The 13,833-nt window shown below is 40.2% G+C and overlaps 2 protein-coding genes across 3 annotated transcripts; one reads left to right on the top strand and one right to left on the bottom strand.

Moving 5' to 3' along the window:
* Positions 1-104: 104 nt before the first annotated feature.
* On the top strand, positions 105-5,550 carry LOC138959169 (zinc finger protein 135-like). The gene is made up of 2 exons (XM_070330547.1): positions 105-291; positions 376-5,550. Exons 1-2 carry the CDS (start codon positions 155-157, stop codon positions 986-988), a joined length of 750 nt encoding a protein of 249 aa, XP_070186648.1. The 5' UTR covers positions 105-154; the 3' UTR covers positions 989-5,550.
* Positions 5,551-6,657: 1,107 nt separating this feature from the next.
* On the bottom strand, positions 6,658-13,833 carry LOC138959157 (uncharacterized). 2 transcript variants are annotated; one of them, XM_070330531.1, is made up of 8 exons: positions 13,692-13,833; positions 12,408-12,612; positions 11,205-11,619; positions 10,367-10,534; positions 9,758-9,955; positions 7,867-8,025; positions 7,252-7,374; positions 6,658-6,771 (listed from the first exon to the last, which is right to left on the bottom strand). In XM_070330531.1, exons 2-7 carry the CDS (start codon positions 12,602-12,604, stop codon positions 7,255-7,257), a joined length of 1,257 nt encoding a protein of 418 aa, XP_070186632.1. In that variant the 5' UTR covers positions 12,605-12,612; positions 13,692-13,833; the 3' UTR covers positions 6,658-6,771; positions 7,252-7,254. The 2 variants fall into 2 exon arrangements, with proteins under 2 accessions (XP_070186632.1, XP_070186633.1); XM_070330532.1 differs by lacking the exon at positions 7,252-7,374.

Below are 13,833 nucleotides of genomic sequence, written 5' to 3'. Positions count from 1 at the left end.
AGGAGTGAAAAGGTATTCATGTGGGGAGTGTGATGCTAGGTTCACACAGTCTGGTACTTTGAAGCGACACATGTTAACGCATTCTGGAGGGAAAAAGTATTCATGCACAGAATGTGATGCTAGGTTCACACAGTCTGGTACTTTGAAGAAACACATGTTAACGCATTCTGGAGTGAAAAAGTATTCATGTGGGGAGTGTGATGCTAGGTTCACACAGTCTGGTACTTTGAAGCAACACATGTTAACGCATTCTGGAGTGAAAAGGTATTTATGTGGGGAGTGTGATGCCAGGTTCACACATTCTGGTAATTTGAAGCAACACATGTTAACGCATTCAGGAGTGAAAAAGTATTTATGTAGGGAGTGTGATGCTAGGTTCACACTGGATAGCAATTTGAAGAAACACCTGTTAATTCACACTGGAGTGAAAAAGTATTCATGCACAGAATGTGATGCTAGCTTCACACAGTCTCGTAATTTGAAGCAACACATGTTAACGCATTCAGGAGTGAAAAGGTATTCATGTGGGGAGTGTGATGCTAGGTTCACACAGTCTGGTACTTTGAAGCGACACAAGTTAACGCATTCAGGAGTGAAAAGGTATTCATGTGGGGAGTGTGTTGCTAGGTTCACACATTCTGGTAATTTGAAGCAACACATGTTAACGCATTCAGGAGTGAAAAAGTATGCATGTACAAAATGTCATGCTAGGTTCAAACAGTCTGGTACTTTGACGCAACACATGTTAACGCATTCAGGAGTGAAAAGGTATTTATGTAGGGAGTGTGATGCTAGGTTCACACTGGATAGCAATTTGAAGAAACACCTGTTAATTCATACTGGAGTGAAAAAGTATTCATGCACAGAATGTGAGGCTAGGTTCACACAGTCTGGTCATTTGAAGCAACACATGTTAACACATTCAGGAGTGAACAGGTATTCATGCACAGTGTGTGCTGCTATAGGTTGTCAGGGTCTTGTAGTTTGACGCAACACATGGCAATACATGCCAGGGAGGAAAAAAACATGCATGTTCAGTGTTTGATGCTAGGCTTTCACAGTCTGGTAGTTTGAAGCAACACATGTCAACGCAGATCATGCAAGTATTTGAAAGAGCATATGTATAAATATATCCTAATTAAGAATAATTATCCATAGACAGATTCTAGTGCCAGGTACCTTGAAGTGACACATAGTTTTGTTAATTTCTAGAGTTGTATGCGTCACCTTCTTCTAATGTTTAAACAGTTTGGCAGCTCTGTTGGAATGACTGCAGAATGTCCAGCCTTCAAGAAGGAGAAAAATCATGCATGTTAATTGTATGAAGCACATTCAGGGATGCAGAAGTTCAAAACATTTATGAAATTCACTAGCCCAGCGGACTAGTAATTAAGTGTTGAAATTCAATCGACCACAGACATTATTACTAGCCTTTTTTTGATAGTTTCCCTATGTCTCGGAAAAGAAGTGTCTCTTTCTACACCGTGACACCTTGAAGGGTTAAAATTCTTCCCCTTTAGATGATTGTGTACATGCACATGCTTCCGTTTCGAAGTGTACGTTAAAACGGCTTCTTCCTTGTTGTGCAGACTTTGTGTGTATGTGCATTAGTTTGACTGGCAAATTAGTGTCATAATAAATTCAGCAAAGAATCTCCAATCCACACTAGAAGCAGCCAGGCTTCTGAGTTTTGGCATGCGTCCATGTAAATCATCTCATCTGTAGAGGTGCAGTTGATCGGGAAAAACAAGGAATAATGTATCTTTAAGACGCATCAAACCTGTTTGATATCATATTAATTTGGGGGAATGTTTTATCGTTCTGAGAATTACTCAAAGTAAACAGTCTATAATTTCATCGCCTGTGATGTAAAAGATTGCCCCCCGCGGGTTAGCGGGAAGAATTTACCCGATGCTCCCCAGCATGTCATAAGAGGCGACTAACGGATTCTGTTTCTCCTTTTACCCTTAAATGTTTCTTGTATAGAATATAGTCAATTTTTGTAAAGATTTTAGTCAAGCAGTATCACTGTATGTAAGAAATGTTAAGTCCTTTGTACTGGAAACTTGCATTCTCCCAGTAAGGTAATATATTGTACAACGTTGCAAGCCCCTGGAGCAAAAATTTTGATTAGTGCTTTTGTGAACAAGTAACAATTGACAAGTGGCTCTATCCCATCTCCCCCCTTTCCCCGTCGCGATACGGTATAACCTTTGTGGTTGAAAACGACGTTAAACACCAAATAAAGAAAAAGATGTGAAAGATTGAGACATGAAATGCATACATAGTATCCTTTCCCTCGTTTTATTTTTTTAAACTTTTTCCTTTAATACTTTCTTTTTTCTTCAAGAAAAGGCTTTTGAAAAATAGATCTTAGTTGACACTTTATTTAATTTGTTAGAGTAAGTTAGCTATTAAACTTGACTTGCAATCTTATAGATATTGAAAGGCTTTGTGCCCCCCGCGGGTTAGGGGGAGTCCCATATTGGTTGGGACGAGAAAGAATTTACCCGATGCTCCCCAGCATGTCGTAAGAGGCGACTAACGGATTCTGTTTCTCCTTTTACCCTTGTTAAGTGTTTCTTGTATAGAATATAGTCAATGTTTGTAAAGATTTTAGTCAAGCAGTATGTAAGAAATGTTTAGTCCTTTGTACTGAAAACTTGCATTCTCCCAGTAAGGTCATATATTGTACTACGTTGCAAGCCCCTGGAGCAATTTTTTGATTAGTGCTTTTGTGAACAAGAAACAATTAACAAGTGGCTCTATCCCATCTCCCCCCTTTTCCCTATCCCATCTTTCCCCATCGCGATATAACCTTGAATGGTTGAAAACGACGTTAAACACCAAATAAAGAAAGAAAGAAAGAAAGGCTTTGTGTACTCCATTGTATGTAAAGAAACGGATACAAGAAATTTAAAACACTCTGAAGAAAATATTAATGCTGAACTGTATTCATTTTTATTATATTTGAAAATGTTTGTTTAGCTCCAGCAGAAAAGCGCCTCGGTTAATGTCGCAATGTACAGAAACTGTAGTTTTGACAAATTAATGTTGCTAAGCATGCTTATGGTTTGTGTTACATTTTCATGTTCTCATTTCAGAAGATATTATAAAAGTTAGACTGTTGAAAGAATGCTGATACGCTTAATTTTTATTTCGCAGGTTTGTAGAATGCGAAAGAGTCGGAAGCTCTTGCGGCAAAACTTTTGAAGTTGAAAGGGAAAAAAAATGTTGAATACTGTATAAGGGAAGTAACCCCCTTTTGTAAGGTTTGCAAAGTGGTTTATCTCAGTACTCCCCTTGCTTTTAACCATCATGTCAAAATACAATCTGAACCACTTTAACTTAACACTAAGTTTGATTATTACTTAAATAATGATAATTAGTATAGACTTTATGATCAGCACTGAGCCTGACATTAAAAAAACAACTATGCTTGCGGATTGTTTTGATTTTTTGTTTGAATTTTATAGCAAGAAAGTATCCGCTTTGGAGATGTTTTCATTTGCTGTGCTTAATCTGCTTTGAAATGATTTGTAAAGAAGCTAATTGATTAAATTAAAGCTCCCATGGGGTCGCCTTCACGCGGCGGGAGGGTTTAAACAGAGTTACCCCACCCCTTTACTTCTCTTCTTTTGTCTTATTTCTGCCTTACCAGTCCTTTCACCTATATTTCCTTCCAAGAAAACTCTCCCTACTATTCCCTGCAGTTTTCCAATTCTTTTCTTGTTGTCTTATTTCTACCTGACTGGATCCATCACCTTTATTTCACTTACCAAAAGTCTTCTTTTCCACATCCTTATTTCTCTGCACCCCGCATGTCGTAAGAGGCGACTAACGGATTCTGTTTCTCCTTTTACCCTTGTTAAGTGGTTCTTGTGTAGAATATAGTCAATGTTTGTAAAGATTTTAGTCAAGCAGTATGTAAGAAATGTTGCATTCTCCCAGTAAGGTCATATATTGTACTACGTTGCAAGCCCCTGGAGCAATTTTTTGATTAGTGCTTTTGTGAACAAGAAACACTTAACAAGTGGCTCTATCCCATCTCCCCCCTTTCCCCTATCCCATCTCCCCCCTTTCCCTCGTCGCGATATAACCTTCGTGGTTGAAAACGACGTTAAACACCAAATAAATAAAGAAAGATTAAATTAAATGTAATCTGCAAACATGCAGTTATTCATCATCGTGTTTTATTCAGTTCTTGTGAATGTGCATTTGTTAGGTCAAACAAAAACTATGTGATTCAGGAATTCAAACCTCTAGTCTAGCGAGAGTTTGCTCATTCCATGTTGTACAGGGTCAGATCGCACTGACTTTAAAGTGTAAACAAAGGCAATGTCCATTGGAGGAGACAATACCATATCAAAAGACTACCCAAAACAACGTTTTCGCTTTGAATAATTGCACAGGCATTCAAGCACTTGTAGCATGTATGCTAAAGCAATCCTCGTGTGCGCAAGTGTGATATATTACAACCTCAAACTGAACTCTACTCTACTAGCTCTACTCCAATCTGTACTCTATAGTGATCTGTGTAATATCTCCGCTCACAAGAGCCAACAGTTTGATGAAATGAAGAGAGTCTGTGCGTGGAAAAATCTTGGAGCAATTAAGGACAGTTTGGGTCAATAGTACCCCTTTAAATAAAGTCCCTATCTTATAGGTATTAAAACTGTAAGCTTTGTCAGACCTACACTTATTTTGGTGTAAGGATAGCCATTGGTGCAATTTTTATCTTCACATAATTATTTTGCATTTATTTTTCACATGCAAATAAATCCTGGTCAGATTAGAGTTCCTGAAAGGATGGCCGAGTGGTAAAAGTGCACTTGCCTCGGAAGCGAGAGGTTGCGAGTTCGACCCTGGGTCGGGGCGTAAGCAATTTTCTTCCCTTTCCTAGCCCAGGTGGTGGTTCAAGTGCTAGTCTTTTGGATGAGACGAAAAACCGAGGTCCCTTCGTGTACACTACATTGGGGTGTGCACGTTAAAGATCCCACGATTGACAAAAGGGTCTTTCCTGGCAAAAAAATGTATAGGCATAGGTAAAAAAAATTTCCACCAAATACCCGTGTGACTTGGAATAATAGGCCGTGAAAAGTAAATATTCGCCGTAATGGCTTGAGATTTGCTGGCCGATGTGAATGCGTGATATATTGTGTAAAAGAATTCCATCTCACAGGGCAGAAATTAATATGTAAAGCGCTTGGAGAGGGCAGGCGCTATTTAAATCTCCCATATAAATTGTACGCAGCCCTGTGTACAGTCACTTCTTCCCGAGTGCTTTTTTGCTAGTTCTGTGGCCACTGGGAGACCTGACTGTTCAGTTTCTCTTGACCTTTTTTCTACGAAAAATGTAACTTCTTGTTGGTGGTTTGGATTTTTTTTTTCTCCAAGAAATCACAATCGGCATTGTCGTGTTAGCTTACATTTTGTCCATTACACTTTGCTCGTTGTTGAATGCCAGTTATAATGGAAGTTGAAAACCTTACGACATCTGCATAACCACATGGAGAAAAAGTAATAAATTAATCATGCTCTGAAAAGCCCTATCGTGTGTTTGTGTGTGTGTGTGTGTTTGACCTTGACGATTGTTTAAAAGAAAACTGTCCGTTACTGTCAATTGGTTAAAAACGACGTTAAACACCAAATAAAGAAAGAAAGTAAAGTTACTGTCAAGTGAAATCTATTTTAAGGTTTGACATAAACACTCATTTTATCTGTTTCGAATTAAAGAAAATGTTTTTGAAACCAGGTTTGAAACTGTTGGAAATAACTGCTCAACATTAATGCTCGTTAGCTGCAGAACTGTTTTCATCTTGAAATATCTTCTCTGTCTCACTCACCAAAGAAGACATGATCATAACGCAAACGCTCCAAACCAATACATTTTCAACAGCAAAGTATGACCTGAAGCAGTGCTTTAGTCAAGAGAAACATCTATATTTATGAACGGATTATATCCCTTTAACTTTCCATCAAGCAAAGTTTTAAAAAAATTGGCACATCAGCTTTATTGTATTGTATCTGATGTGTAATGCGTATGAAATAAGCCTTTCGATTTTTCAATTTCTTTTTGTTAACGACGATTCACATGTTACATAACTTTTAACAGACATGGTTTTGAAAATAAGCAAGCCTTTATTAAAAGTCACAGATAAGTCCAAGATCGTGGAGTATAATAGAGACGTCACACGTGTGTTTGTCTCTGTCTGTCTGTGTGTCTTATCTGTGTGTCTTGTCTGTATCTGTGTGTCTGTGTGTGTGTGTGTCTTTGTCTGTCTTTCTGCGGGTATGTCTGTCTGTCGCTTGGTCCGTCTCTGAGTGTCTATATCTTCATCTGTGTGTCAATTTCTGTGTCCCTGTTTCTGTGTGTCTGTGCTAAGATGTTATACATGTGCGCGCAAGGATGCGTGTGTACATGTCTGTCAGTCGGTCTCTGTATGTTTCTCTGTTTGTCCGTGTATACATGTGTCTGTGCACGGACGGTAAGGAACTGTGCACCACCAAGAGTCTCCGTGTGTGTATGCGTGCGTGCATACATGCATATGGGCATGTGTGCGTGCCTGCGTGTCAGATAAGCCAAAGTTAAACTTGCAATGGACATCTTTACTTTCACACTAACAACAGTTCATAAAAAGACAGACGGAAAACAAGTTGTGACTTGTGTCGAGTATATTGTTTTATTTCAGTAACAAGTTTTATTTTAAATAATAGTAATCAGCAGTCATGCAAGGCTAAGTCCACTGCCTTGCTCGTCCTGCCTTCTACCTGAAACACACACAAGAAAACGTTCAGTTTTTCAAAGTCCTATGTATCATCTCGTACATTCTCTACGCACACAACTAAACGTTTTTGAACCCGATGCACATTGGTGGGAATGGTTGCGCAGAGTTAGGGGTTGGAGGGAGGTGGGGGTCAAGTGTCTGGGTGGTCGTGAGATGTCCACTACTGTCTAACCATGACGGTAGCGTAGATGTGAAGCCATCAACCTTAAATAAATTCTCTCGCTCACACACACACACACACACACACACACGCCCTTGAGCGTATCAGAGTGCAGGCGGCAGGTAATGTAAATCCCAATCTTGTAGCAAACATCAGACTGAAAGTATGTCTTCTCTTGATTCTCATCTTCAAATTTTAATTTACAAGTTTCCAAACACATAGGTTATTCTCTGTACATTTTTTTAAGAGTTCATACCTGGGGGGCATGCATAATGAAATGTAATAAGGAGAGAAAATTCTCACCGCTTAGAGAACAGGAGCGAGAGAGAGGGACACATCGATGTAATTCTGCACGTCCGACACGTAAGACTTGGCAGTTCGGCACACGCTGTCAAGCATTCCTCTCAAGAACTGGTCCTTGAAGTCCTGAAACCAATCACCAAACTTCAATATTGTCACCACAAGCAAAACTGAAAGTTCGCTTGAAAATAGTTCTGGACATCTAGAAAGCTAGGGCTTTATCAATTATTTCAAAGGTTATTTTACGGAAGGCGTAACTCAATAAACAGGACAAAACAGTGCAATACAATAAATATGATGCAACACGATACAGCCGTATTGCAAAGTTGACTGTCTACTTTTTTCGGGTTTCTATAAAGGCTTATTGGTTTGTTTGTTTGTTTGCTTTTGTTTGTTTGTTTGTTTGTTTGTTTGTCTGTTTTGTCTGTCTGTTTGTTTGTCTGTTTGTTTTTTGTGTTTTTTTCTATGAGTGTGTTCGTCAAAAATAAGGGTTTAATTTTGCAGACTTGAACTATTTTACTGTAAGGTTAAGTACTGCACAACATTTTACGCCAACAAAACATGCAAATAACAGGACCAAAGCAGAAAAGAAACACGCACAAACAAAATAATGCTTACCTGAAGATTTCTGGGAGGTGGCAAGATGCCTGAAAGGATCTCCCTGAAGTTGTCAAAGGCCACCTGCCCCCTGAAGCCAAGGTCATCCAGAGGCTTGCCCCTCCCTTCCTCCATGCTTTGGGGCATCATCTTGCTCTGCTGGAACCCGCCCCACCAGTACTGCACAGTAAAAATGGTCTTTGTTAGCTCTAAAGCTCTATGTTCAAAGTGGAAATTATACGGTTTGTTATCACCGAGGATTGCACACACAAAAAATAAACACCATCTTGCTCTGCTGGAACCCTCCCCGCAAGTACTGCACAGTGAAAAAAAAGTCTTTGTTAGCTGTATAGTTCTATGCCCAAAATGGAAATCAAGTTAGAGAGTCTCCGGTGGTGTTTGCTGTTATCACTGAGGATTGCCAAAAAATAAAAAAATAAACCAAATAAACACTATAACTTGATTATTACTCTACTGGAAACCTCGATCCCCATCAGTACTGTCGAGTGGAGAAGGAACGAAAGTTACCTCAAAAGAAAAGGAAAAAAAAGGTAAGACATTTTCTTTTTCTTTTTAAAAAGTAACGTCGAAGGCTAAAAAAACAAAGGAGAGTAAGCAGAGACAGCGCGGAGGCCGACCTTTGCCTTTGGTACCATGGAAAACAGCACATTCTCGGTAACTGCTCGAGTGTAGTGTTTCAGATCAAAGGAAGCTGCTGAAAGTTTACTGTACTTAAAGAAAACTGTTGCACCTTAAATTTGTTAAAAACAGAAATGCCTTATTTAGTGGTTAGAAATGACAGGTTCAACCCAAAAATCGCTTAAATCCGCGAACCGTTTTCGTGTCCAAGAAACGTAACTGCATGGCCTACCGTTAAAAGAGATAGAGAATTAGAGTTAATCTGACACACTTAATTTTGATTTTTATTGAAAAATGACCTGTTAGCACATCAGCAATGAAACCGTAAGAAGCAACTGAAAAGGACTGAAGAGCTTAGACTCGTGACAGGAAAAAAACTTAGTTAGAGATATGCGGAACCCATCTCTTGGCACCGTAGAACAAACAAGAAGTACACGTTGTACATGCTACCTCTGTTGAATTCAATATTTATCGTGGCACCGTAACTTTGTCAACTTGGTGTCAGCGGGGGCAGGCAACATTTGTGATTTTTATATTTAGTCAAGTTTTTTTTTTCTTTTAATAAAGCTTATGTATATACTTCGTCAAGATCACTGTAACAATCGAATGTTCATTAAATACCCATACCCAAGTAAATCGGTTTCCTGCCGTCTCCCAAACCACCCACTCAGTTTCAAAGTGCTATAATTATCAGTTTAGCTCGAGCCGGCACTGGGAGCAGAGGGTTTCCGTAGAAGAAGGGAATCAACCCCATTCGAACATTCCATGTATACAGCAAGATTTGTATCCCTTGGTTTGCTTTTCCTCCTCCTCCTCTCGTAATGGAAGTCACTGGAGAAAGCTGTATATGTAGGCCTACTTGGTAATGTTACCATTCAAAGTTTAAAAAAAAAAGTCAAATTCGACAAAAAGAAAAACGATGTTACAAATTCGGTTAATTTTCAACTAAAATAATTACTGAGTTTTCAAATCCATTTTGGTCATTAACCACACACACACACACACACACACACACACACACACACACACACACGCGCGCGCGCGCGCGCACTCTCTCTCTCTCCCTCTCTCTCCCTCTCTCTCCCTCTCTCTCTCTCTCTCTCACACACACAAACACACACACACACACACATACCCTTCCTCCTCCAACGCCCACACCACCCTAAACCCCACCCCCCCCCCCCACCCCAAACACACACACACACACACACACACACACACACACACACACACACACACACGCTAACTGAAAGTGTGAAATACATTTGATTACCTTCATGGATGCAAGTGTCTTACGACAATTGCAGAACTTGACCACTTCCGCCATGAGGTCAAAGAGGTACTGACGTTTGTTGTCGTAGTAGCCTCTGGCCAGTGAAGTCAGCTGATGTTTAGGGTCCAGCAGTCTCAAGAAGGACGAAGAAGATCTCCTCGATGGGGCTCTCAGAAACGCTTCTTCCTGAACATGTGTCTGTGAACATATTTATTTTAAATAAATAAATAAAACTTGAGCAAATATTTATGTTGGTACAATTCTTTCTTCTAAAGAAAAAATAGCTATATAAACATTAATAAATCATCACACTTTAAAAAACGACAATGTTACGGACATCAATCACACGCAAACAAACAAAACAAAAACCGATAAAATTCACAAATAATCGTCGGCTGTGCAGGCATTCAACTAACAAAGTGTCAAAATTTTGTTCCACTTTTATATTTTAAAGCAAAATGACATCATTGATATTCATTTTCATTTCCTTTTTTCCATTTTCTTCTCTCATTTTTATTTTCATTTTGTTCGTGCTGGAACAAACTTTGAGTAATCCCACTGTAAGCATTCAAAAGCCTGAGGAACGGGTTAACACATGGGAACTCTCACCCTGCGGCTGAAAGGCGCTGCAGGAACAACCACATCGCGGAAAGACGCAGGCGCTCTGACAGAGGCTGGTCTGTTGAAGACCATGGGAGGGACGGAGTCCAGCAAGGAACCTGTGGGCGCGAAGGGGCCTCGGAACGCTGCAGGGGAGTACGACCCAGGTCCTGTCACCTTTGGAATTAAATGCATGACGTTTTCAAGTTTTGTCACAAAACATTTATTTCCTACTTAAATGTGCATTCCTCGTGGTTTTAAACAACACTTTATTACATTTTAGCATCGTGACACATCATATACAGTATCTAACATTCAGAATTCGTACTCAAGCATTCCTTTCGTGATTGTTCGTAAAATGGAATTCATGTGACATTCTCTGATCGGAGATGAATTTTACCTTTTTTATTTCAGTGTTGATATTCTTTTGCAGAAGACATAAAAACGATTAACTACGGCTTACTATTGCAAAAATATTCAAATGTGGCTAACACTTTATTGGTTGTTTCCTTTTCCCAAGAAACATGTTGTAAAAAATGAAGTGAAAACATTTTGAGTTTCTTCATGTTGTCCTTTCCTGTTTTAAATGGTAGGCTACAAAGACAAAATTGTTGACAATCCCATTCTTTTTCTTTGCGGTATTTTTTGTTGTTGTTGTGTGCTTTCGTTTCCGTTTTCATTCATTTATTCATTGCTTGTGGATTTTTCACTTATATTTGTAATGGATTTTATTGAAATGGAGTCTTGTTCATGTATTCCCAGAGGGTTTGATATAAATCCTTTTTTTTCATGCATTCCCTACTTAACATGGTAAAACAAATCGTTGACTATAAGTGGACTTTCTCACCTCGTCAGAGAAAGCCTTGGGTCCACCGTAGACGACTGACGGCGGCAGCGCAGATCGGTGGGATGCGGATCTGGAGGGACCTGCAGGAAGCAGCAGTCTGCGGAAAGGTGAGTCCTCCTCAGCAAAGAGATGTTGCCTGGGTCTGCGAGAAACGCCACCGGCAACAACTTCAGGTCTGTGCACGGCGTATTCCCTGAAACCGCTCTCCACTTGCTGCTGCTCTGGGGAGATGATGACGTCGCGAGTGGGTTCAGATCTGAAGAACTGGCCCTCGGACTCGAGATCAGCGTCCTTGAGTTTCCAGAGAGACTGCTCTCTGAGCCCTAGGGGCAGACCCACGTCCTGTTGGTTGAGCCACACTTCTTCCAGCCCTGGTGCTGAGTATAGTCCCTCAGACTGTTCCCGCTCCTCCAGTCTGTCAACACGGGACAATTAATGCAAACATTTAAATCAACGTAAAGCTTCACATTGATTGGGCGAAAAGTCTACTTCACAAAGCTGGCTGCACGAAGTTTTGACATTGATTATTCGGTAAACAGACTTCGCGAATTGAACTTCGTGCTCAATTCAGGACTGCCTTTGGAGTTTTTATCAAACGTCAACCAGTCTCTGTATGCGTGAGAGCAACAACAACAAAATTGACGTTCAACGAAACGTTCAAAATTACGGCGTGCTCAGTCCTTCTGTAAACATTGTTATGAAGCCGATAACCACCCTTGGACATGTGGAATCCGGTTAATGGAATGCATGCAGTTTTGAGGTAAAAACTATCACTTTTCATCTTAAATTCACTTTATTTGCCCCTCAAAAAACATGGTTCTCTTCGTTCCCCGCTTAAATAACCTGCTACAGCTTTCTTCAGTTTTTAATACCAAATGTTTCGTATTCCCATAATCTACATACACATTCACCGAATATCACCCGCACATACTACATCTGCACTTGACTCATGAGAGAAGCATTTTGCCTAAGTTTGGGACTCCAAGTTTGAATCTGCCCCGCAATATACGCATTCACAAAGCATTGTACACTTTGACTCAAAAATAGTTACAATACTCGGTTTTCCAAAGCCATACACCACCCTTTCACCTTATATAAGAAAGAAAGAAAGAAAAGATGACGCGCTTGACCATATATAAGGAATATTAATTGCAGTCAAATAGTGTACAAATAATAGCATAATATGATAAAATCCTTTCTAACCGTTCATGGTATTCGTCCAACTTTTCCTTCTGCCATCCTTCCAGGCGATTTGCACGCTCCGAACTGTCCGCTGGGGCACTGTTCCAGGCGTCCGCAAGGCCGGAGGAAAAAGGGCTTGACCAAGGGTCAGACAACTGTGAGAAGGACCCCCCCTGGCACACTGCCACCGCCGCAAACGCTACCGCCAAGATCAACATGCTTTGTTCTGAAGGAAAAACAACAACCGTATACACATGAACAGAATGAAGATGCCTTGCTAGCATACTGACAACGCCACAAGCACTACCGCCAAGATCATCATGCTTTGTTATGAGGAGGAAAAAAAACCAAAAACGTATACACATGAAAAGAATGAAGATGTCCACACAGCACACTGACAACGCCGTAAGCCCTACTCGCCAATAATCACATGCGTTGATCTATAAAGCCGTATAAGGTATGGCATTTCCAAAAAGGTTCGAGGTTACGGGTTCAAAGATTATGCGTACAGTGGGGCTGTTCAGAATGAAACATTACCAAACGAATATTTATTGCCAGCTCGGCTTCCTTGCCCTGAATTCCCGTTGATGCCCTGAAGTCAATAGACTTGCCTGCTTTATGCCTTATATGCCAATTCACTCAAATTCAAAATCTGAATGACATTACCACCAGTGTTATTTTTATTCTACAGATTTAAATCAAATTGTACGATTTGAATGGTGCACACTCGGGATGACATAGAACTGAATTTTTGTCGCGGTTATTACAAGATTAGCACTTCCGGACAAGAAAACGCGTACCGCGCCTTCAACTTCTACGATTTCTCTTTCAGTATTGGAACATCTATTGGATATTTAGCAACGCACAGCATTTCTCTATTCGTACTTTCCAACATTACTAAAGGCAGCTGAAAAGAAGTTTTGCAGGTATTTTTTCCTGTTTTGGCCCACGCTACACTTGCTCAAAAGTAGGCTTACTTAGCACCTACTTTGTCTTCAATCGGCGTACGTGCGCGAGTGCGTCCGTACCTATGACGTGATTGTGTTGCATTCTTGATAAAAAAAAAAAAATATATATATATATATATATATATAAACAGTGTTTGCTTTCTAAGAAATAAAATCAATCACAGCCAATGATTTTCGTAATAAAACCTAACTCATCTGTGACTACCTACGACAACGTTCACAGACTTCCCGACAAAAAAAGAAGAGACAACCGGCAAGTCAGAAAAGACCCGCTCTGCTGCAAGACAGGAGAAACTGGCTCACTTCACTTCACTTCACGCAGAGACAAATGTATTACCTGTTGGTTAGAAGACTGAGGAAAACGGCCTGGACGAACACGGAACGAGCCGACTCACTTAACTTCTGCCCCGCCTATCCGCTCCTTTATGAACTGCTGCCTCCTTGTTTGTCTTTTCACGACGCAGATTTCACCTCACTGT

This window comes from Littorina saxatilis, linkage group LG2 (genome assembly GCF_037325665.1).
Source record: "Littorina saxatilis isolate snail1 linkage group LG2, US_GU_Lsax_2.0, whole genome shotgun sequence".
Classification (NCBI taxonomy): domain Eukaryota; kingdom Metazoa; phylum Mollusca; class Gastropoda; order Littorinimorpha; family Littorinidae; genus Littorina; species Littorina saxatilis.
This window is presented reverse-complemented; position numbering and strand designations above follow the sequence as displayed.

Bases quoted from the DNA above. Each gene is read 5' to 3' on its own strand.
- LOC138959169 (XM_070330547.1), top strand. From the start codon at position 155: ATGTTAACGCATTCTGGAGTGAAAAAGTATTCATGTGGGGAGTGTGAT. The intron at 292-375 runs GTTCACACATTC...GTGTGATGCTAG, and splicing joins TGTGGGGAGTGTGATGCCAG to GTTCACACTGGATAGCAATT.
- LOC138959157 (XM_070330531.1), bottom strand. From the start codon at position 12,604: ATGTTGATCTTGGCGGTAGCGTTTGCGGCGGTGGCAGTGTGCCAGGGG. The intron at 9,956-10,366 runs GTGAGAGTTCCC...ATATGTTCACAG, and splicing joins CAGCGCCTTTCAGCCGCAGG to ACACATGTTCAGGAAGAAGC. The intron at 7,375-7,866 runs GTAAGCATTATT...GATTGGTTTCAG, and splicing joins CACCTCCCAGAAATCTTCAG to GACTTCAAGGACCAGTTCTT.